Source organism: Mya arenaria, chromosome 4, assembly GCF_026914265.1.
Source record: "Mya arenaria isolate MELC-2E11 chromosome 4, ASM2691426v1".
Classification (NCBI taxonomy): domain Eukaryota; kingdom Metazoa; phylum Mollusca; class Bivalvia; order Myida; family Myidae; genus Mya; species Mya arenaria.
The window spans coordinates 55,491,150-55,517,267 of record NC_069125.1 but is presented as its reverse complement, the minus strand read 5'-3'; the positions used below and the strand labels follow the sequence as shown (position 1 = coordinate 55,517,267).

The 26,118-nt window shown below is 33.2% G+C and overlaps 1 protein-coding gene across 3 annotated transcripts in view; it reads left to right on the top strand.

Annotated features, from left to right (window-relative positions):
* The first annotated feature begins 1,502 nt into the window (after positions 1-1,502).
* The window catches only part of LOC128230556 (rhombotin-1-like), a 56,708-nt gene continuing 32,092 nt past the window's right edge, over positions 1,503-26,118 (top strand). The window contains exons 1-3 of one of the 3 annotated variants that reach the window (XM_052942945.1): positions 1,503-1,825; positions 5,298-5,486; positions 13,019-13,069. In XM_052942945.1, the coding sequence (XP_052798905.1) occupies positions 1,771-1,825; positions 5,298-5,486; positions 13,019-13,069 (295 nt within the window). In that variant the 5' untranslated portion in view covers positions 1,503-1,770. Of the gene's footprint in view, positions 1,826-4,381; positions 4,456-5,163; positions 5,487-13,018; positions 13,070-26,118 lie in introns of those variants that run through there. The other 2 variants (XM_052942946.1, XM_052942947.1) reach the window with 2 other exon arrangements.

The following is a 26,118-nucleotide window of genomic DNA, read 5'->3' as shown; positions in this document are numbered from 1 at the left end:
TGCTGCTGAGAATATTAATGTATTTGAGATTTTGCTTTATTTTGTTAGAATGTTCTCTGTTGATTATAAAAACTTCAATGGGCCTCACTTATGAAAGTCATGATTTAATTACTCATTTCACAATCAAGTCATGAAGTTTATTAAGATCTGATCAGAATAAATATACTTGGCTTTTTTTTAGATACTCATTTAGATTTTCAAAACTTCTTAACATTTTTAATTTAACAGTTGCAGAAACCACTATTACTTAATCAGTTATCCTAGCTGATCAAGTTTATTCATCAAAATGTATGTAAGATGAAATTTCTTCCGACAAAATAAAGAGGCAGCCATAAGAATGCGAAAAGACATCAGTAAACAACTTAGATTTAGTTCAAACTAAAAAGTAAAATCTGAGTGTTTTGATTGGACTGTAAAATCAATCGGCCATATAGACTTAATCACTCAGGCATGTCTAAGGCTTAGGACTATATTGAATACCGCCCCTCAGACCATGCCCTCAGAGCATGTGTCCATCTGTCTCTCAATGCCTGTAGCCAATTTCTAGACAGCCAGTAAAAATATTTAGTCTTCTATCTATGTTCTATGTGTTATAACTGACACTTTCTGTAAGCCAAGCAAGTTCATTAAGCAAACATTCATGTGAAATGTTTACCTTTCAAGTAGCTCAAATGTTTTCTAGTAATAACAGTTTATATAAGATGAAGCAAGATGAAGCATGTCTTATTTTTCACCGTTTTTTTGTAGCATTTTGTTTGTAGATGCTGTAAAATTATTCATCCTCAGTTCTGAAGACATGTCAAAAAGTTCATGTATTGAAGTGTTTCTTATACAAAAGCAGATCCAAAGGTTGGAGGGGGCATTAATGTCCCCAGAACGCACCTCATTTTGTTCTAAATTTAGCCTATATTTTCTATCGGAGCTTTCTCATATTTTAATTATGAAGTACGTGCACCCAAATGTGCCCCCTCAAATATCACTGATACACTGCTGCAGAGTATGGTATGCCATGCACTCATGCAGATTTTCTTATTTTCTTAACAGAAACATTTATATGATTCACATGCCAAATATTAAAGTCCATTTTTCAACTATTAAAAAGAAAAGTGATAGATTGTAGCTTGATGAAGAGTAAATGAAATTTGTATTGATCCTGATGCTATTGAGGGTATTGTGTAAAAACTTTTAAGATGCACTCTTACTCCCAAATAAGATGTACCACAATTAATATAATTGTTTGAATTTACCGAAAAAGATGAATAAATATCTAAATCAATGGTTTTTATGAAGGATACCGTGTTTAATTTGAAAGAAAAGTGCAGATATTTCTACCTCATGAGCCAATAATTGATCACTGTAAATCTTTTCGGACTCACCAGTCATTTAATATTTGTGCGTTTTTAGCTATTAAATACACATTTACAATCTTGTTATCAGTAATTAATATTTTCCATACATGCATTATGAAGTATTTCAAGGTTTATCACTCAAAGTTTATGTATGTTATACATGTGTTTGTATTGATTTTGAATACAAGTGTCACTTTGAATGTTGGAAATGACTTATACACTGTTTAAACAAGAAATGATGGAACTTGGCTTTGAAGGCAAGTCCAGTCACTCATGCTAAAATAATGATTGAGTTATATCCCTTGACCAGCTGAGAAAAACAGACAAGCACATACAAAGATCATGCATATAGGTAATTATTTTCTATATTTTTAATTCTATATTTCAGTTATAACCTGAGAAAGGATGATGCAGTGTTTGAATGGGACTTGTACCAGCTTTGTGCAGTGCATTGAATGGCTCACTGCCAGTCACTGGTCAGTATTAAAAATTATTATTATTAAAAAGTACTAATTAATAATGTTTAACTATAAAATCAACCTTAGGGATCATCAACATACTACCTAAATTAAGGTAAACAAACATATAAACAGGGATGTAGGATATTATCCATATGTTACATATCATGATAGCTTGGTGATACATATCGGTGCATATAGCCAAAATATAAAAACAAATACTGTAAATGCATTTATCTCCAGTTTCCCCCACAACCCAAAACCACACTCTCATGCAACATCGTGCCCAAGGGGGCAAATTTGCCCTTGGAGTATGTTTTGAAGTACATAATCATTGAAAAATTAAATAATTTTAATAAAATGCCAATAGTTCTGGTTAGAAAAATACATACATAATATTGATGAAGCTATTTAAAGCGACTTGTGAGGTATTTTTATATTTCATTCTAATATTTTCTTAGCTCAAAGAGGTAAGTCATCGTCCAATAGAATATTTAGACAAAAGGAAAGAAAAGTGCTTTGTTTTCTTTTTCAATTTGAAGACTGTTAAAAAAAATATTCAAGAATTGAAAAATCATACCAATATTCGGACAGTTAAGACTTGAAGGTGGATGAGTGTAGTGAACAACTCTACAAATGTCAATTTTGGGTGTATGATCTCATTTTCTGTGAAATTTCCAGAGGGAAATAATTCTGGAAACTACAGCTAGGCATAAAGCTGTCAATGAGGCTGCCATATTATTTTTTTTCAGTTCATTCAACGAAAAAATCACAACACATCAGGTAGATTCGTACTCATTGCTTTCGTATCATTCAAGTTCATATCTGTAATTCATACTAATTTGGTCCATTCATTTTTCCGTATTACAGGAAAAAAAAGTAGGGACGGCATGGTAAAGTTGAGGGTCGGTCGGTTCTCTGGAACCATACATATATTTTGTTTGGCCTTATATGCATGTGTTTGCCCCTGGTTTAATTTTGCCAAGGGAGGCAAATTTGTCCCAGGAGATTATCTCATCATATAAATGGGGTAATGGAAGTGTTTTATTCGAATAAACAAAGGTATAAAAATGCCATGTTAATCTAAGATTTTAGACATAATATAAAGGTTATTGTATTTTTAAGAAATCTTTATAAGAATTAAAGTCTAGTCTAGCACAGACGTACATTTAATTTTTATAAAGACCTGCAAGTAAATAATAACATATATAATGATAATAATATTTTTTCTTTATTGACGAGACATGCTCCTTACAATCAAACATTTTTTCGCCCCTTATCACTTAAATATATACACCTAGGAAATTCAAGCAATATGAATACATGTAGGTATGTTTTGTCATTTCAAGATATCTAGATTTTGTCATGAAAATATGTTTTGGATCAAAATTTACTTTATCCATTTAAGAATGTGTTTGTTATTAATGTTTATAGTTATGTTCAAGCACATTTTGTTGTCATCATGAAAAGATCTTGAATATTAATAAAAACTGTTAATGACTACTCCAATAAGTGAATACAAATCTTAAAGACTAAAATACCATTTCCATTGTTAATCTAATGATGAGTTATCAGGCAAATATTCATGTTGACTTGTGCTCCTTGACTTACAGAAGAGCGTTCTCATCTGTATGCAAAGCCCTTGTTTTTTTGGTGTTTCATGCATAGTATTAAAAGTCAGTTACACAACAAAATGAAGCTTGCATAAATATTGTGAAGTCTAAGAGGAACCACATTATGGCAAATACCCACTACTTCTTACAGCACTGTTATATGTGTATGAAGCTGGCGTCACAAAACAATCAGACCGACTATTTTGTTTTAACTTAGTGTGAAGTCATGATTCAACCAATAAATATCGCACGTAAAACGACAATCGATATGGAATTTAAAAAGACAAATATCTAAAAAATACTGCCATATCATTGGTTCAAAAATGATTTTAACCATTTTTATCCCACATCCATTGTTAAACATGAAAGAAGATAGACGAAAGGGAAAAATCATGAAACTAAGAACACATTTTAGAAATTATTTATTAGATCTTTATTTTTATTTTGAAACAATATATGGCAATATGGAGTCAACAATACCCATCCTTCAATAAATAATATGATCAAATTAGACTATTTTTATTAATAATATTTTAATGTGCTTTAGGCTTATTTTTTAATGTTTGTCAATTGATTTAATTTGAAAAACCACTTTATCATATTTCATATATCAAACATACATATTTGAGTATATTTAGAATAAAATATGTGGTAAAATTCTGTAAACAAATGATGTAACATTTTGACAAACAAAACAAAACAGCAACAATAATAGCTGACTAGAGTCATTTTATATGACTATTTGGTATTTGAAGTGCAGCGCATTTTCCCATAGTGTGAATTAGCAGTCAGAACTGAAAAATGTCCCCATGTTCCCTTAAAACATGTGAGAACATTAGAGCAATTTGCCGTAAATGCACAGCTTTAAGGGCATTAAGATAATAAAGAGCAAATTTGACATCAGTGATAGCTATCAGATTCATGCATTATTTTATAACCATATATAAATTTATCACATTCTTGCCTCCAAGCAGCAAGCATATACATATACTCAGTGATAGGGAGATTGCTGGATAGAAGCTGATTTAGTACAAAGTATTTAATTTGATAGGTTTCAGGCTGAATTAATGTTAACATTATCTGTTCAGATGTATCTTGTGTTTCAACAAGTTTCACATTCAGTGTGGAGGGAAATTATCATTATTGCTACAATTTTACGGCTATAATAAGACTAAGCAACTACTCGAACCCCTCTTAAGGCAGTCTGTGTTTAATTCGGAGATACATCTAGTGATTGTCATTAATGTTTATATTGTTGGACTGTATTGGTTTATAAGTAATTATTTTATTACAATGAGTGATGCATAAATTATCCTTGTGGCAATTTTTGTTAATGTGCGATGGAAAATGGCTCATTTGATTTTAAAGTCAATTGCACATGTGTTGTGAATTAATTGATACTGAATTTACCATTTACCATTTGACTTTAAATAATTATATTCATTGGTACCGTTATTTTGAATTTTTAATAGTTTGAAAACTTAGTTTTATGTAATAAATACCAAATTATTATTTTATTTTTTTTATTTAACATTAAATTGAATTAGAAGGATTTATAATAGGCTATAGTGCTTAATATGCTTCATTAGCTGATTTATGGTAATATTTTGGATTACAGAGTTAAATACTAAATGCATCGCTTTAATCCAAAAGCTCCTAATTAAATACTGTGGTTTATACCTTAATGAAATTGTATTGAATAAAGATTTTTAGCATTTATGTCTCTTAGTTTCTTTATCAAAGGTGTCAGCTTGACATTTAGAAGGATTTTTTATGCATAATGACAAAATGGCTCACAGTGACTAATTTCTAATCATCATTTACTATTTAGTGTTAACCATTGCTGGAGTAAATCTTAGCTACCATAGTTATGTCAGTGTCACCAGAACTGTGTGAGGTGAGAGAGGAGAGTTCCCTGGATGACCTTGGCCCCAGTCTGACCTCTAGTGACCTTGACCCCGGATGTTTGGATGGGAGCGGCCTAGAGTCGGGGGAGGAGTACCTCGCGGGGCCTGAATGCCTGGAGACGCAGCGGTCAGTACAGGCCCTGTTGGACACAGAGAGAGGTAAGGGACCAAAATGGGTAGGGGATGGGTAGGGGACTAGGGGGGCAGTTACAATAAAGGATTTTAGTCGTAACTTTGTCAGTTTGACTATCTTAAATCTGTTTAAGCATCACAAATGTCAACAAATTAAAAAAGAATACTTCCTAAACTTCGAATTCATTTAAAGTATCGGCTAAAGTTCAATGCCATTATTGGTGTGGCAAAATAACGAAACTACAACACAAGATAATCTTAATTTACGATTAAAATCAACTAAGATCTTTATTTAAATGGTCACCTGAGCCCTGAAGTCAGGGGAGGAGTCCCTAACATGCCTAGATTGCCTGTTGGACATGGAGGGTGATAGGGGACAATTAAATGAAAGGTTGGGGGTCGGTGGGGGAGGCTTACTATAGCGACCAGTTTACAATGGAGCAAAGGGGTCTATATGGTTTGGTCAGGCGAAGTGATATTACAGAGTAACACTAACAGCAGTTGTTTTTCTAACATTTGAAAAATAAACGATGGTTTTATTTTCTGTTTTCTAATGTTTTGTGTATAAAATCTAGTTTGTTATACCAATATGAATTAAAGTTAATTGCCAATAAGATCTCTGAGTTGTAACTTCTACATTGATTTGATATAAATACTTATATTGGCTACAATTAGTCAGATTAAACAGCCCCATTTGTTTTGATATGGTGTTCCATCCTAGGGTGTTCCACAGTAATTTATAGCACAGCATGATACTAAATGGTAGATAATGTGTCTAATCATACCATTAATGTCATTGACATTCATTGACATGAACATACACAGTAATGAGAATAATTCATTAGCCACATTTGTGATAATGTATGAACATGAATTAATTAATTAGTTTTATCATTAGTGCTGTGCTGCTAAATATTTGTTTATCCGTCAAGCAACATGGAACAGAAATGATGTAAAAAACAATCACTTGAAGATCAAAACTTTTATTATTATTTTTTTCTTCTTCATTTCTTTTAAAATTAAATTCAAGAATAACTTTCTTAACTTTAAGAGTTTGCACTAACTTTGGGCTCTTTTCAGAAACACAAAAATGTTATTTTTTTATACACTTCAATTTAAAAAAGAATCATAGTTAAACAAAAAGATAAATAAACATATTTGCTTCCATTAAAGTTTAAGGATTTTGGGGAATGCACTTTATAAGATAAAAAAATATATATAATTTGTTTAATTTACGTCTTCACATGATGTGGAGTCAATGACATTAATTGAGCAAGAAAGACAACAGTTAACCATCTTACAAGAGTAATATTGCAGTTGTAGGCCTTGTATTGAAATAATCTTTAAAAACTCTGTCATTTTGGAGTTTTTGCAGTAAGTTTATTAGAACAGGTAGTCATATACAGATATGTTTCTAAATCCAGATTGCCTGTTGTTTCACGAATTTATTTTACAACAGTACAAGTTATTACAATAATACGTCCTTCAGGCTCAATTTTACAATGTGATCGAGTGCTGTGTGTGAATCCGGAGTTCCTCAGGCTCCAATATCGCAAAAATACTCGTCAAACCTCAATCTCGAACTGAACTCATTTTACCACATAAAAGCATGGTATGACAAAAAATATTGTATGTTTTTACTCTATTTAAAAACATATCTTCTTATATAATGTGTCGATACAAACCTTTTGTGAATATTTCAAAGATAAATAATTCCAGAGCAAAACATAAAAAATACTTCAGTTATTGTTAAAAAACAATGAGTTGTATTCAAATATTTTTTGTTTGTAGAATATGTTTTTTCCATAATCTTGACCAAATTTTTTCATCAACATATTCAATGAGGATATGCATTTCTAAAACAAGTAAAGCATGTATGATTTTTAATATCTTTTGATGTTAAAGCATGTGGTTAAAATGAGGTGATTTTGAGATTAAGATTTGACTTGAGTATTTTCGAATAATAGTGCCAGGAGTACACACACATGTGTGCATTTCATGACCAAACTTTCATAAACCCTGGTTGAAAATCAAGCCTGGGAACCCTTGTGGCCATGGTGAGAAACAGGTACTCTTACCACTGCGCTTACTGGACATCTTGTTACATTAGATTAGTAAAAGACACTGACAGATCTTAAAACCATGGTAATTCTTTTGCACCTTTGGGATTTGATAACATGGTACAAGGTTGCTATTCATACCATGCTTCTATACTTTTTATGTTACTCTATTATTATTCATTATCAAAATGGCAGAGAAGAAAATTCTCATACTGTATAAAATCTAGTTAATTGCTATATTATATACCACATGATTTGTTTACTTGAAAGGACTAGACACCAGATGATACAATTACAAGTAAAAAAAAAGAAAACTTACATAAAATTAACATTGTTGTGCACAACACATTGAATCTAACTGATATATCACATCACTTATGACACATGCATCTTTCACAGTTTTTTGTGTATTTTTCCAATTCTAAAGTTGCTGGGGTTGTCTAGCACGTAACTCCTGGTAAGTTTTTAAAATAGCTTCAGTATATTTATCTGTACTCTTAAACAGATATGATTTAAACTGGGTAACCATTATGCGTTAATATTTTACATGGGTACACTCAAATGAGACAGCAACACGATTGTTGCGCTTATTCTTTTAATCATGTAAAATGATGTATTATCGGCCACCTACTACATATGTACCTCGCATTGACAATTCTAGGCTTGTTTCGAGGAAATACTGTGTTTTCCAATTATTTACCCTTCTGGTGTCCAGTCCCTTTAATATTGAAAGGCCATACTGGTATTAATTTTTATTAAGTTTGCTTTTTAAAAAAAGCCATTTAAAAAAATAATGCAGATAATAGAAAATGCCTCAGATGTTTAAAATGAAGCAAACATCATAAAATCAAAAATCTCATTTTGTCATTATCAGTACTCACACATTTTAAGTATTTGGAATCTTTTAATAACAAAAGGATGCTTAAATCTCTACTGGCTTGGACAACATTTCAAAGATAGTTGAGAAAGTTTCTTTCAGGTCAACTTGGAGTCATATCCGGCAAGGACATTTTTATCACCCTATGTGAGGGACACTAACAGAGACAAGATTTATCACCATGAGGTTCGCTCTCACTTAACGGTTACCTGTGTTGAATATTACACTTTTATTGGTTTAATTATATAATATCCAAAAGAATAATTATAATTGTGATGCAAAATGATCACTCAGGGTCACTTGACGCTTACATTTTCATCGGTATCGAGCTTCTCTATCAGTATGGATCTTTGCCGTCTCTCAAGACCCATTTAAAATTGGAAATCGAAGATAATTCAGTTTATTTCAGCCTTCCAAATTTTTTTGATTTTTTGCTCAAAACTGAAGCATACGTCAGGATGCTAAACAAAATAAAGGAAATGGCATGGCCTAAGTACCTGTATGTGGTACAGGATATAAAATCATTTCATTTATAAGCATGTGTCTGTCTGTTCTTTCTTTGGTTTGGATATTTGTTGAATTGCTTAATTATCTGAAAGGGCTGGGCGCTATGTTAATTTTTTCACTAGTATGAAACTTTTATGTAGATAGATAGATAATTCTTTATTTCCTCCTTTGAAGAAGAGATTGAACATGGCATTACATAATACATATACTACTACATATGGAATAACTCAAGTGCAAATTATGATTTTGTAAAATTATAATTATTTTTAATGCCAATAGCCTAATGCCTAATTCAGCCGAAAGCAAAAATGATTAGACAGTGATATGGAAATAATAATATGATCTGTGATAAAAAAAAAATGATTATTATTTTTTATTTTTTTTCACAAAGAAAATGTGGCAATTTCATGTTGTCGTATTGAGACGAAAGCGAAAGAAATTTGACAAATGTTTGGCTCACACATATTTAATAATAATTTAAGATAAATTATGTTGATGAGTAAGAATTCTGACAATCAGGCGCAAAATTGACACAGTTGAATGCTGCGTGAATGTAATGTCCTAAATCTGTTTTAGGAACACAAACGGTTTAACAAGTAAATGCGAATATCTTGTAATGACCTTATACAGAGATACCCGTAATTCATAGGTAAGATCTAAGTATGTATAACCGGAATACATCACGACAATTTGCTTTCGAAAGCTTAGCTTACAAAAGCTAGTGAACATATCATTTCCTAACAAAGAATGCAGTTTACGCCAAAGTAAGTGTCGAATACTATCATTATTGATGCAAAAGAAAAGTATATGGTGCCCGATGGATTCAGTTTGCATTTTACAATGCGGGCAAATATACAAGTATGGTTTAGAAAAGAGTTTACTTAGCAGAAACACAACTGAATGGCAGTATGGTAAGTATTCTCTGTATAGTTGTGCAAATTTCCAAGATATACATGGAGCGATTTCACTTTGTATGCTGTAAAATCGGACATTGTTTCATCAATTGATAGTCTTCGATAGAAATTATTTGAAACGTATTGTCTTATTGAGTTTCTTACACGGCTTTTCCATATCGACAGTTCAGGAAATTGTCCCCTTTCAATATATATCTTCAAATGTTCATTATTCATACTTTCCAAGAATTTTGAATATATCTGGGAAAAAGCCCTGTATGTTCTGTGGTCTTTTAATGTATTGTACAAGTCAAAATTTGAATAGATTGTTCACACTATTGTGGTTTGATGAGTGACACATTTGGCCTAGAAAATATAGTTTCCTTTTATCGATTAAATTTTCAATAGGAATTAGGCCTACAGATGATAAAGCAAAGTCGTTTTTTGTGGATTTCGGTAAACACTGCATAGCTTTAATGCATTGTCGGTGTACGGTTTCTAGAGATGATCTGTGTGTCTCCGACATCGACGACCATAGCTCACATCCGAATAGTCCTTTACTTAAAACAATGATTTCATATAGATGTTTTATAGAAATTGGATTGAGCACACCACAGTCAGATAGGCTAAAATACTTTTTCCTTATTTTATTAAAAGCGTCGTTGATACTCCTAGGTGGATAATGCCGGTTTCCTCTTTAACGATTTCGCGACCCAGTTTCCATTGTCAGCGATTATTTTCCATTATGTTTTCATTAAACACCACAACGCTGCATTTTTGTGCATTGTATGTGTAGTTTTCATTGACCGAATTGTTGTATCAAATGCTGCAGGCCATCTTTACTAAGCGATAAAAGAATCATATCATCAGCAGATGTTGGACAACCAAAACTTGCATTATTTTTTCAGTTTTTCATAAGGTCATTGATATAGACAAGATATTACATCGGGCTTATTACATTGACCCTGCCTCGTTCCTTGTTGAATGTCAAACTACTGTGAAGAGCATTTTTGAGTTCTAACACCGCTTTGGATGTTTTTAAACATTTCGAATATTGTTAGAAATGTATGGCTATTTATCCCAGTTTTATGCAGTTTTAACAGAAGCAATTCGAAGGTTACATGAACAAATGCCTGCCGGACATCAAGTGTGCATGCATATATCTTCGACTGCTTTTCACGTGCGAAGAGGATGCTTTCTCTCAACATAAATGACGTCATCGTACAGCTGTACTTCTTTTGGACGCCGCCTTGAAGAGAATTTATCGTTGGCCCACCTAACTCGTATAATAATACTTTTTCAAATAGTTTAAGGATAGTTGAACATAAGGAAATTGCTCGATAACTATTAGGGTCTGTTTTATTTTTATTTCCACCTTTGAAAACAGTGGTTATTACTCCTCGTTTTAGTTCTTTTGGAACAAAATGGAATTTCGACATAGTTTGAAAAAATATTGTCAGTGTCTTTATGATAACCTCGTCGCCATATTTCAAATGTTCATAGTTAATGTTGTCGTAGCCACTTGATTTCCCATTTTTACAGTTCTTTAGTTGTTTGATAACATCTGGTTCTGTAATGGAAGGTAACCATTTTACGTCACATTCTAAATTTTCTATAACATTGTTTAATTCTGTTTTACGTAACATATGTCTTTCCATATCAGTTTCATCAGGCGAATAAAGGTTTTCTTAAAATGACACTCTTATTCAAAATCAATACATACACATGTATAACAATCATCAATTTTGAGTGATAAACCTTTAACTACTAACTAAATAATTCATTTATGGAAAATATTAATTACTGATAACAAGATTGTAACCATGTATTTAATAGCGGAAAGTGCAATTAAATATTAAATGATAGGTGAATCCTAAAAGATTTACTGTGGTCTACTTTTGTCTTTTAAGGTAGAAATATCATGTTTTATGCTCATTTCTTTCAAATTAAACTTGGTATCCTTCATAAGAACCATTGTTTTCGACATTTTTTTGGAATATAATAACAATATCATTAATTGTGGTAAATCTTATTTGGGAGTAAGAGTGCATCTTTAAAGTGAACGACAAACATTGAATTTTCTAAACACATATCAATTCTGATTACGTGAAATTCTAGAAATGCTTCTTAAGCACACTGGTTTTATATGAAGTATATTTGAAATGCTATTCAGTTTATTGTGACCCTTTACAGTTAAATTATTTATATATTATATATTGCTTTCGATATTGCATTCACTGAATGGTTTGCTAATATTACAGCCTCTTAAATTTCTTAGGATGTAATATATGTATCTTTATTGGAAATTTAAAGTCCATAATGAAATAATAAATTATCAGATTTTCATTAAAGTTTGAGCAGAAATGGCAGTGATTTCCTACACCATATTTGGATCTTGGCAGGTGCTCTGACGGTGCTGTACATGTTCCCATCATTATAAATCTATGGCATATTGCAAAAATCTGATTAACAAAAGAGTTTTATGATGGGTATAAACATCATGCGCAGGCCATAAGATTGTTATCGCAAATTAGAAAATTTTCTTCACTAATTCACCGATTAAGCTGCTCTGATGCCACCAATGTGATGATATTGTTTGTGATGAATGCCAATATTGGGAAAGATTGTCGTTCCAACGGGAAATCTGCTGGACAGGGTGCCCACTCAAAGGAAATGAAATTGTAGCAAAGAAATAATCCATGAAACATCCTTGTGAATGGTTAAACTAGAAATTAAAATCTTAAAATCGTCCATTTTAATACTATATATTGAACCTTAGTATCTTTTATCATAGAAAGGAGCATCCTCTTCTGTCCCTGTCCACTTCACCTCATTGAATAATATTGTCTGTAGTTTATTGTAGTTTGATAACATGTTTTAATATGCATATATTAAGGTCAAATAGAAGTTGGCTAATATTTAGTCACATCACTCAGGACTTGAGATTAGAGAATTTTTACTATAATGCCCTTTCATAATTATTCATGCGGATTGATATGAAATTTGCAGAAAAAAATGTTTGAAGGGGCCAAACACTTAAATGAATCATGGTAGGTGTTTCATGTATGAAGTTGTTTAAGAATAAACTGGAGAAGAAGAAAAAATATTATAACTTGATTGTTGTTAACTGTTGTTGCTTTTGCATTTATTCAGTATGACACTTTGCTCCTATGGACCTTAAAATTACCATATGTATAGTAGGGTATGTGTTTTTTGTTTCAGATGAGGTGGAAGAGTGTCTTAATTGTCTGCCCCTGGACGAGGATGAAGCAGGTGAGTGATGCCATGATAACATTCTACCTACTGTTCAATGAAGGAGGGCATATAACTTATAATATGTCTGTCAGATAGATTGTTGGTGGTCCAAATGTACATGATAAAGATCTTTATTGAACTGAACAGATGAGCTCAAAGTCTTCGATTTGGTTGAATTGCTAGATTTTTATGTTGGGAAGGCGAACCTGTAAAAATAATATTGTCAACAATATTTGAGTCATCCATTACACTAATGAAGTATCAAGGCCGAAAATAAACTTCTGCCTTGTAATTTAGGCATCTTATGCTGACAAAGGTCACATATAATTGTCTCCCTTGTCTGTACATACACAATGCTCCCTTAGTAATTATCTCCCATTGATAAGGGGTAATTGAAGCAGTAATTAGAACAATTAAGGATTTCCTGGTGTTTTATAGCATATTCCGACCATACCAAGGCCTTCATTTAGATATTCTCAGAGATAGACCTAACTTGGTAATCCACACTAAGCTGTACAGAAAGACGTATGAAAATTGTCTTGATTTGGCCAGTAATCGGAGCTCCTAGGGAGAAACATTAATCATTTTTTGTGACTGAACAGTTAGATTCAATCTATAGAATAAATACAATTAGGAAATTTAATTGGGCAAATGGAGAAATGTTGCTTGTTTTCAATTTACTTTTATTGACTGAAGGAGCCCTTGCGAAAATACTATCAATTTAAGATTGTATAAATTGTCAAGAACAAGTTATTAGCTAAGGATAGGGAATGGGGTTTATCTGTCGAGCAAAGTTGATTAAAACTGATGAATGCGTTTCTGCTTCATAACCAGTCTGTGATAGCAAGGTGTAAGGACATGAGAAACATACTTAGGGGCTTCACGGTGCAGACTGTAACATATGCTACTTTATTCTTTGATCCTCGTGCAAATTTGCAGCGCTTAATTAGAGATGAAAGTGTCAACTTAACTGCTCTGTCCATTAGCTGCTCCATCCATCTTGGCTGCTATGCTTTTCCAAAAATTTAGCCTTATAGCATTTCCTTTAATGGATAAGATAAAAAAATGTGGTTCATTAAATTGATTTTTTTTAAATATAAAAATTATATCATTTCATGGAATGTTATGATTAATAGTGATGAATGTTATTTAGTAGTAATTAGTATTGATGAAAATATCTGAACCTGGCAAACATTCAAAGCATCATATATGTTTAATATCTGGAATAAAATGTTAAAAGTGTTATACAGGTGGGAATAAAAATAAGATAATTCTTAATTCAATTTGGTTTTGGAATCACATTCCATACCCCTTACCGCACTGAACAAGAATATATTGCATAAAAACAACTTTTTAGTTATCATTACACTCAAATAGCATTAAATTGCTTGCCAATATTCTAGTATTAAATTGAGAAAATTGGGAAAACTTGCGCTAAAATGAAGAAAACATAGCAGGTATTCCTTAAATTAATTTTGTGAAGACCATAAAAGATACAATGAAACTCTCAAAGTTTAATTAAGTTTCAGCAAGGCATGGTTGGCTTTAGAATCCCTCATTAGTTCTCAGTGGTGATAAATATGATTGCCAGATCATTATGTGTGCAGAAGTAATCAACGTGGATATTAATATTGTCCTTCCCATCACACTATAGACACTATCATACAAATTACCAACATTGGACAGTGTTTACAGTAAGTACCCATTAAAAAGGCATAAATTATATATTATCAGCAAATGAACTTTTAGGAGTGTAATTAATTGTACGCTGACATCAGATTGATTATAGAAGTTTTTTGATTCTATCCTGGTTGTTGTCTTTAAGGTGTCAAAAGATTTTCATCTGTATCAAATGGTTCGGAAAATAAGTCTTGGATGATTTAGGCTTAAGAAGTCGTCCCATCATCTATGCTATTTGTATCTTGAAATGAATTAGAAATATTGATTGTGCTTCCTTCAAAAAGTTATCAATAACATTCATTACTATAATTGCATGGGAAAATAAAAGTTTTCAATTTTCAGACTACAATCATCATTTGAAATAATAGCAAAAATTGCAACTTAATTGGAAAAGCCCTTTTCATCTTGGGGCATGGAAACATTCTGCAAATTGGACTCTGCAATCATGATTGTGGGAAGTGGAATTGTGGGTAAAAGGTATTGAACCAATCAAAACATTCATCTCCATCAGGGCTGGCAGGAGTCTCAATTTGGCATGCAATTCCGCCTTCATTTTCCAGCAATTTTGTGAAACATGAAGAAATTGAATATTAAACCGATTGTTCAGTGAGATAGATAGATTTTATCACCAGTGTTCCCTGGTTTCCTAGCTGCAATTAACAAATTACTTATCCACAATTATTATCCAATATATCATAAAACTTTTACTGGCCCACCAACCAAGGGTATGATTCTTTCATGTAATTGTTAGAAGGCAATTTTCTGAAATATTGATAAAGTAACAGTGTTGACAGCAGACCACTGTATTTACTTGGAAGAAATTAATCACTGAGATGTACAATCTAATTGTATTGGGTCCTGTAGGTAATTTAGACAAATAGTCAAGAGATTTTTGCTCTGTTGGTTCAATATGCAATACATATTTAGCAGGAGGAGGATGGTTATATCAGTATGTCATAGTTTTATACTAATTTGTTTGAATGAGCTATTGTCTGTGTTTACTCCTGTTGTTCAAGTTTCTTTTACGCATGCTGTGGTTGAGGACTGATTCAAATAGGCAGTCTTTTTATTGCCAAACAAACACATGGCAATTCACAAGTAGACATCTCCTCATTATTTACCTACATGGCCATGCAAACCTGTAATACCCCACCGCTGTTCACCAGTCTGGCCATACAAGCCTGTAATATACCACCACTGTTCACCAGTCTGGCCATACAAGTCTGTAATACACCAGCATTTTTCACCAGCCTGGCCGTACAAACCTGGCAAACACCACCACTGTTCACCAGTCTGGCCGTACAAGCATGGCATACACCAGCACTGTTCACCAGTCTGGCCGTACAAGCATGGCATACACCACCACTGTTCACCAGTCTGGCCTTACAAGCCTGGCATACACAATCACTGTTCACCAGTCTGGCCATTGAAGCCTGTAATACACCAGCACTGATCACCAGTCTGGCCATACAAGCCTGTAATACACCAGCACTGTTCACCAGTCTGGCCATACAAACCTGTAATACAACACCACTGTTCACCAGTCTGGCCGTACAAGCATGGCATACACCAGCACTGATCACCAGTCTGGCCATACAAGCCTGTTATACACCAGCACTGATCACCAGTCTGGCCATACAAGCCTGTAATACACCAGCACTGTTCACCAGTCTGGCCATACAAACCTGTAATACAACAGCACTGTTCACCAGTCAGGCCAAACAAGCCTGTGAAACACCACCACTGTTCACCTGTCTTGCCATACAAGCATGGCATACACCAGCACTGTTCACCAGTCTGACCAAACCAGCCTGTAATACACCAGTACTGTTCACCAATCTGGCCATGCAAGCCTGTAATACACCACCACTGTTCACCAGTAAGGCCAAACAAGCCTGTAATACACCACCACTGTTCACATGTCTTGCCGTACAAGCCTGTAATACACGATCACTGTTCACCAGTCTGACCAAACCAGCCTGTAATACGCCAGCATTGTTTACCAGTCAGGCCAAACCAGCTTGTAATACACCTGCCCTGTTCACCAGTCTGACCATACAAGTCTGTATACACCACCACTGTTCACCAGTCTGGCCATACAAGCCTGTAATACACCAGTACTGTTCACCAGTCTGGCCATACAAGTCTGTAATACACCAGCATTTTTCACCATTCGAGTCAGGCAAACCAGCCTGGCCATGCAATCCTATGGAACACCAGCATTGTTTACCAGCTGAGTCAGGCAAACCAGCCTGGCCATGCAATCCTTTGGTACACCAGCATTGTTCACCAGTCTAGTCAGGCAAACCAGCCTGGCCGTGCAATCCTATGGTACACCAGCATTGTTTACCAGTTGAGTCAGGCAAACCAGCCTGGCCATGCAATCCTATGGTACACCAGCATTGTTTACCAGTTGAGTCAGGCAAACCAGCCTGGTCGTGCAATCCTATGGTACACCAGCATTGTTCACCAGTTGAGTCAGGCAAACCAGCCTGGCCGTGCAATCCTATGGTACACCAGCATTGTTCACCAGTTGAGTCAGGCAAACCAGCCTGGCCATGCAATCCTATGGTACACCAGCATTGTTTACCAGTTGAGTCAGGCAAACCAGCCTGGTCATGCAATCCTATCGTACACCAGCATTGTTCACCAGTCTAGTCAAGCAAACCAGCCTGGCCGTGCAATCCTATGGTACACCAGCATTGTTTACCAGTTGAGTCAGGCAAACCAGCCTGGCCATGCAATCCTATGGTACACCAGCATTGTTTACCAGTTGAGTCAGGCAAACCAGCCTGGCCATGCAATCCTATGGTACACCAGCATTGTTCACCAGTCTAGTCAGGCAAACCAGCCTGGCCATGCAATCCTATGGTACACCAGCATTGTTCACTAGTCGAGTCAGGCAAACCAGCCTGACCATGCAATCCTATGGTACACCAGCATTGTTCACTAGTCGAGTCAGGCAAACCAGCCTGGCCATGCAATCCTATGGTACACCAGCATTGTTCACCAAGCTTTAATATACCAACATTTACTCAATCAGACAGAATATATGATATAGATTCTCCTTGCTTGTGCTCTGATTAAAGGTTAGACATGAGTGTGATTGCATCAATTGCATTGGTTCAAAAATACAAAACATCTGGACAACATTGGCAAACTTTCAAGTGATCTGATTGTGAAATGTTTACACCTGACATAATTAAAGTAATATAGCTGTATAATGCATCAGACCAGATGCTACTGCCTTTCGTTTGCAAACAGCCATGCCAAAATATTGACAGAGATTAATGAATGCCACTCTAACAAATACAATAATTTTCATCGCTAATTACAAAAAAATCTTTTTAATTTCTATAGAGACTTGTTTTGTGGAATGCAATAATGATCTTTTTTCCAATTCCACGCAATTACATCCTGAGTAGAACATCAAAATGTCCATTAGTGTTTTTAATATTTTATTCAGTTATCCACAGACATAATTTGGGAATAGGAGTTCATATTTTAATCTGGTGGAAGGGTAACGAAGCAACTCCCCATCATTTTGGAAGGTCCCAAAGGAATCTAGGAAATTAATTTTGTGTTTTATGGTGTGATGATAATTATTGTTTTGTAATTTGGTTATTGCTATGTGCTTATGGGGTAGAGAAGGCATTGGCATGTTTGACAGTATTACTGACAGGTCGACAAGGGACACTGTAAATTCTCCTTTTTTTGGGAATTTCTCTACCCCTGTCGCAGTTTTTTTAGATGGGATCAGAGACTTTTGGAATTTCACATTATTATGTCTGCTGAAGAAAGCGCTTATAACATTGTACCCATTGTTGTACTAACAGTTGTGTGTCAGAAGGTTATATAAGAATTGTCAGTTAATGTCATAGAAACTTTTCCTTGTAGCTGTTAATTCAAGGGTATACCACAGTTTTTTCCCAGAGATAGTAACGTAAGGCATAAAAGAAGAATATGTTCGTTTTAGGTTTCATCATTCCCCCCCCCCCAAAAAAAAATAAATGAATAAATAAAAAAACAACAACAAACAACCAACATTGGGTGGGATTGGATTTTTTTTTTCATTCCTTTTTTAATGAGCAAATTGTTTCTTGGAGGGTTTTTTTAACATAAAACTATAAATGATATGCATAAGAACACATATACAATCGGTATAAGCATCAATAGTATTGTTAAAAGCCAAAAACACTTTTTAACTTTTAAAAGAATAAATCAAACAAGTGATGAAAAATATTTCTCAAAGCAATGTAAAGGGTAAGGGCAAAAAAATAAGGTTGGTCGGAAAACCTGAAACAAACACACTTATTTTTTTTACGCCTTAGTAATTTATGTACCGTATGAGAACAAGTTTATTAAACTAAATAAGGATTGTCTCCCTTGAAAATAAGTCTGTAGAAGAAAAACATAGAAATTTTTCATTATCAGACTGACTTATGTGTGTATTTTATTAGATATTTAAAAAATAAAGAGGGTAGGAATGTATTTTACACAACAACTGTGAGCTGTTTTTTTTTACTTTTTAATGTTTTAAATGTCTAGAAGTATGCTAATATGTCTGGGGTTGGTTTAATTTAATGTTGTGGCACATCTGCAGACTTCACAAGTGAACATGCATGGACATTTAAGTCTTATTTATTGTTTCGTATATAATAAGAAAGCTGATGATTTATTTTGTATTATTCTAGTTCACCAGTTAAACAAGTTTTAGCCACATGTGCCTTAAGAATTAAAGCAGCTTATATATGGTTCATAAATGAAAAAAAAAACCTGCTGGCATAATCCTCTTGTGGGTCCATATGATGACAATTTGGCTCAGAGTTTGTATAACATCAAAAATGTAATTAATAAATAAACATTGTTGAATAAAATTCATATTGCTGTTTTCTTGAATAGAAGGTGGGTTTCTATTTGAAAGTAAATGACACTGTAGTCTGTGAGCTATCCATGTTATGGAATAGAAAACATGAAACTGTATGAATTCAAATTTTGAATTTAATATATTTTGCAAGTAAATATCAAATATCTCGACTATTATTAATATTAAATGATTCCATGTTATATTATGCACCAATATGACAGTTTAGCATAAATTCTTTGAGACTTTAATTACTTCATAATTAGCCCAGTAAATTGCAGTTGTGTGTTTAGTTATTTAAGTATTATATCAGGATTAGCTTGATTATTTGTTTGCTCATAATCATAAACTTAAGTCCTGAAGCCATTTTTCATTGAAAAAGCGTGTTTAAAGAAGCTAATCTCATAAATATACATGAGGCTCTTACTTTAATCCCGCTGAGCCTAGGGAAAAACAAGGGCTTCTTGAATGCCGTCTTTATCTTCTCATTGATTGGTCAAGTGTTAAGAACAATGAACCAATCAAAATTCAATTAGCTGTGCTTTGTATTTTCATAGAGCATGAGGTCTGATATTGATGAAAAGAAAAAAAGGATAAAGAAGTTGTCAAAGATTTCTGAATGCTTAGAATTAGAGCGTCTTAGTTATAGCAATCAGCAAAATATTGAGAAAAATTAATTTCTGCAATTTTATCCGATTTGGCATGTAACAGTTTGACATAGGAGGCTGTATTAATATTGATACATGAAACATTCACAGCATCACTAGCGCAGACGACAGCACAGATGAAAGTTGTCGTTATTGGGGTTTTCTCCAGAAAAGGTGGTGCGTGAAGCTTGCAATACTCGATTTTGTACACAGGAAAGTTAAGTACTCGACAAATGTACTTCAAGTTTCAATAACAAGAACTGTTACTGAATTGTTTTATAAACACTCATATTATGAACTTGTTCACTTATCTTTAATATTATCTTTGGAAACGGAAAGAAGTGATAATGAGGCACATTTAGCGAATTGACAGAAGTAAGCGATAAAATAATCATGAGTTTGTGGTAGGACTGCTATATGGAAGGACGAGATGCCTCAGGAGTGTCAAAAACTGATAAAACTTGCATTAAATGTTAATCATTGCATTCAAACTGATTTTTAGAAAAACTTCAAATATATGTGTGTTCTTTTGATCGGACAGTGTGATAACTTTTTAGTGACAGTCAAGTAAATGTGGCACAATTAATCGACTATGAGTTTTGTGAATCTGTGCAAGGACCATTGTATTCTGTGAGGGAACAATTGCTGTGAACTGTCAGTGGACAATTGTAATATTTACGACTATTTGGCTGCTTCAGGCATGACAGAAGAGGGTAAGGACCATATTTGATATGGGCATTATTACCTGTAGTGTTTAAAAAGTACATTGAAATAGTTTTTTTTCCTTTAAGTAAACAGTATTATCAAAAAGTAGTTGATTTAATAAATAGTTATTGTGCTACATTTTTTCATGTCTTTAAATGATAAAAAAAGTTCCCATAATCATTTACAAGTTATTTGTGCATATTGAAGTGTTTCATGTTTTCTTATATAGCTTATGTAGTAAATAAAACAAACACAGCTATGATGAGAACATTGTCTTGACAGTTAATAAACTTTACACTTGCAATCTGAATGGCATTAATTATGTGTGATGTCTGATAATAGTGTAAGTACAAACATTGCAAATGGGAGTTTGTCTTTGAGCTAACGACATTGAAGCTTTTTCAAATTAGAAATCAATTAATATTAGTTCTCAGGAAATACAGTTACCTACATAGGGAAGAGTTTGACAGTAAGTATTGCAATTCGAGATGTAAACCATGTGGTTCAGTGGTTGGCAGCCAGACAGTCGACGAAGGGCCTAGAGGGCGCCACTTGCCTTAACACCTTCCACAATCAAACCCTGCAGAACCGAGAACACAATTTGCACATCGGGGTTTAGTTTTCAAAATGGTGCCAATACACTGAACAAGTTGCACACGTCTTATGTATATATGGTTGTCTGGTGTTGGTTTTATTTTACATGGGAAAAAAATATAACTAGTTTGATGAATGTTCTCCGACAATTCCATTTTACAATGTGTGTAAAGTTTGGTTACTGTAGAGAGATACATAAAGACAGTTATTAAAGGTTAATTGAATTTACAAAGGTATGAATTTGACAGGAATTGTTCCACGTTTCATTCCCCTTTCCTAGAGAATTTGTGTAAATGGTGTCTGTGTCTGAAAACCTTAATTAAAATATACTTTCTGTCAAGGTGTGCTGTCAATACTGTTGAATTCACATGTTATCAAATGTTGCAAAATGTTGGCCTGATATTCTAAGGGGGTATTTTTGATATTGTATTATTTGAATAATGGGCACCCGGGAAATAAAAAAAAAACATCCATGCCACTGACTATTACATACATGGAACACTTAAGTTAATTTCATTATACTTGTGACTACCAAGTTGTAGCAAAACATCTCAAACTTAAAAGGCAATTCCAAAGTATCCTAGCATATTTGGGTATGTAGTCACTGTCACAAAATTTCATTTATAGAATGGTTGTTGTGAAACGCAGTGTGACACTCGAGCAATCTTGTCATTTTCAATGACCACTTGAGTTTTTGTGCACACCAAATTTGGAACAATTTGAGCCATCTTCAAGGGCTTTTTTCCGCCACTGAAAGTATCAAAATGGCTTCATTTAAACTTGTTGTGATATGATATATATACCCTGTAATCATTTGTTTATGATTGATTTTTTTTTTTATTTTTGAAACTTTAGGGGCCATATAAATAAAGCATCTTAGTTAAAAAATTCAACTTAGTAAAAATATATATATATTTTTTTAGATGAATTTAAATAAAACTACCGGGTAACAATGTTTTCACAAAAAAGTAGGAAAAGGTGCAAGAATAAATGCATGAGACTAAATGTGTGAGACTTAATTTGATGAAAAACAGAGAGAATTTAAAGTATTTATTGTTAAAAATTAACTAATTTGAACAATTTTTATTGTTCATTATGAATCTTATGAATGTGACAGCCCCTGAAATTTGGCTATTATATCATTCTTTTAGGGGTTTAAATTTTTCTCAAAGAATAATGTATTGCATTTTTGTAATTATACTGCATAAACAATTGTATATTATTTATACTATATAATGATATATGGGTACAAATGAAACTGAGCATTAGTTATAGGCGTTCGTATTTAATATGAAGTATGCTGAATAAATAAAAGAACAATATTAAAAGTTTAAAGATAGTGTAAATATGATATTTTCTTATGAAATTGATGCAAAGAAGTTAACAGATTGATGCAAAGTTGCTATAAGTTTATGATTTAAGGAAGTAGGCAATTGACATTGAAGATTACTGTATATTTTTTTAAGTGTTTGACAAGATCTTTTTTTTGTTAAACGGTATCCATGCTAGAAGTGCTTCCTTTTTTCTATGGAGAAGGTATTGCCATTATACAACAGGACATCCTGAATGTTAAAGTGTAGTCTGTCTCAAACATTAAACAAACAAAAACTATGATTGTTTTTGCTGACAAAATAATTGTGTTCACACTGATGTCAAATCATAACTTCCTTTGTCATCCATCTTTTTTTTTATCGTTGTTGACAACAACTGAACGAATTTCTCGAAAGTTCTTGTACATCACAAGCTAAAGTAGCTTATTTCATTAAGTCAATATTCTTATCTTAGGAAATTTCCTTTTAAAATCTGATAACTCTTAATAACCTAAATATTACACGCATTATACTATAACAAAAGATTGTGAGCTTAACTTAATCCTGTTATTCAGATTTTTCAAGAATTTGGCAGCTGAAGTTTTAGCAATACCGGTATACTTGATCATGCTAAACAATAGAACTTCAGTTTTTGTACTTCACTATTTTATGTATTTTTGTACAATGTGTATTTGATTTTACCTACAAAGGAACTGAACTTTTAGAGCAGGCCCTGATTTCTCGAAACTTCTTAAGCTGAACAGACTTAAGTAGCTTATTTTGTTTATCAATATTTCTTACTTTCACCTGATTTTGATAAAAAATAATATTCTTACTTGATTATCAGACAGAATACTTCAATAAACAGTCCCAAAACTTCCAAAATAGTACATATGTCACAAATTATAGAGGAACAAAAATATTGAGCTTAGCTTAATTGTGTTATAACAGACTTCAGTTTGGAGCAATCGGCCCCAGATCTATATTGCTAGAGTGCCCAGTTGCTAGACTGTTCATGCATAACCTGCAGTCTGTTTGCATTTAATCAAATTTAAGGTTTGAAAAATATGATAAGTTATAATCATGATTGCTTTTCCTTGGTAACAATTTGAAATTCATTATTTAAATTTCAATGAGGGAGCCATCAAACTAATAGAAATGGAAATACAATCTAATTTTGAAAGAAATTATTATGACTTTTTGCTTAACAAGAAAGCAGAAGAGTAACATCAATATTTCCAATTTATTAATATTTTCCAATAAATCAAATTTTCTTGGAGTAATATCTCATCAGTATTTGCCTAGGAATTTGTCTACTTTGAAAAGTTCTTGTGTACATAATATTGCCTATCTTATTCCCTCTTGAAAAAAGCAATTTGTAAAATGCTGTGCAATTTTCAATATGTAATAGCGCGGACACCACTACATAAATATTTACCCATAAGCATAGTAAATTGGAGTCGGGAGCCTTGGCCGAGAAGTTGTTCAATTAGTTAGGATTTTCTCTATCTTGATTTGGGAAATGGTGTATGAAATATTTTCATCAAAAATGACAGGGATTGTGTGATTTATTGTTTAAAAATGGTCCAACATTGGTGCGATGATTGTGATTGGTCAAGACAGTTGACATGGTGTCACATGGAGCACTAACCCCTCCATATGAAGAGAAACCCAGGGCCCTTGTAATAGTTTTCAGATTTCGCTCAAGAGTGTTGTGTTTAATGGTAATATCAAGTAGTTTTCTTAAAAGTTTCTAACTCCATTGTCTGTTTTCAGTTGTTATAAATTGTCGGAGTTGTAGTCATATATTGAATGCCGGCATAGAAAGATAAAAGAATTACAAGTAAAGATTCTTTCCTTTAAACATTGCTATGTTTTCTGGTTTATCTGAACTCAAAAAGCATTTAACGTGGGGTAATGTGCTCATTTATTCTGAATTATTCTCTGCTCATTTTGTTAAACAAATGGCAGACTTCTTTCATCCTAAATTGGCCTTGATTATAAGAAGGGTTTTAGACAACATAGCAGCATGCTAGAGACAGGACTACTGAAGCAGAAACATCAAGCCTTATAGCTTTATCTTGAAGCAGAGGTGTTTTACCAACATATTGTATCATTTGTATGGACAATCATATTCATGCTTAAGTTGAAAAAGGTGTACAAAAACCATATTGTTCAGTACAAATTAGTGTTGTTGTTTTTTCAATTATGGTATGTTTTAGCTTGTGTGTATGCATAAAGAAAAATGGAGATGGAGCTAGTTTCATTGGTGTCAACACCATGCAAAAGTGTGCACCGTTGGTCATTAATAAAAACAATACTTAGCAAGGTCAATAACTAGGGTTTAATTCATGGTTGTGTTACTCTGACTAATGAAGAATTGTTGAGTTGGTCTGACTTAAAGAATGTTTGAATTATCTGACTGTTTGAGTTACTCTGGCTTATGTAATGATTGAGTAATTCTAACTTGAATAATGGTTGAGTTACTCTGACTTGAACAATTGTATAGTTTCTCTGACTTGAATAATAGTTCAGTTACTCTGACTTGAATAATAGTTCAGTTACTCTGACTTGAATAATAGTTCAGTTACTCTGACTTGAATAATAGTTCAGTTACTCTGACTTGAATAATAGTTCAGTTACTCTGACTTAAATAAAAGTTCAGTTACTCTGACTTGAATAATAGTTCAGTTACTCTGACTTAAATAAAAGTTCAGTTACTCTGACTTAAATAAAAGTTCAGTTACTCTGACTTACATAATGGTTCAGTAAATCCCCCAAAATTTTGTTCCATTCCCTGGTCTTCCGACGGGAGATAAAAGTCACCCGGAATTTAAAAAAAAATCTTCTTTTTTTTTTGAGAGAGAGATATTTTACATCAGGCAATAATGACAAAGTGAAACCACAGTATGTGGGTGAAACTGAATGTAAAGAAACAACTCCGCAAGGGTAAAATGACTGTTTAAAATAGGTTTGATAAATGCCATAAGGAAACTTTTACAACAAGGGATCAATTAATTTGTAGTAATGATCAAAGGCAAGAAAATATTATTATTTTGGAAAAGAAAAATATTAATAACATTTATTCTATTCTCTTATTGTCTGAACATCATCATAGCTGATAGTATTAAGCAGAATTTTTAAAAAGACTTTGGAGGAAGGTAAATTTAATTAAATTGTCTCGAAAAACATATCTTTCCAATGACATATTTTGTTCTGCAAGTGCATTTCAGAATGACATGACAGTGTATCATAAGAATATGATAA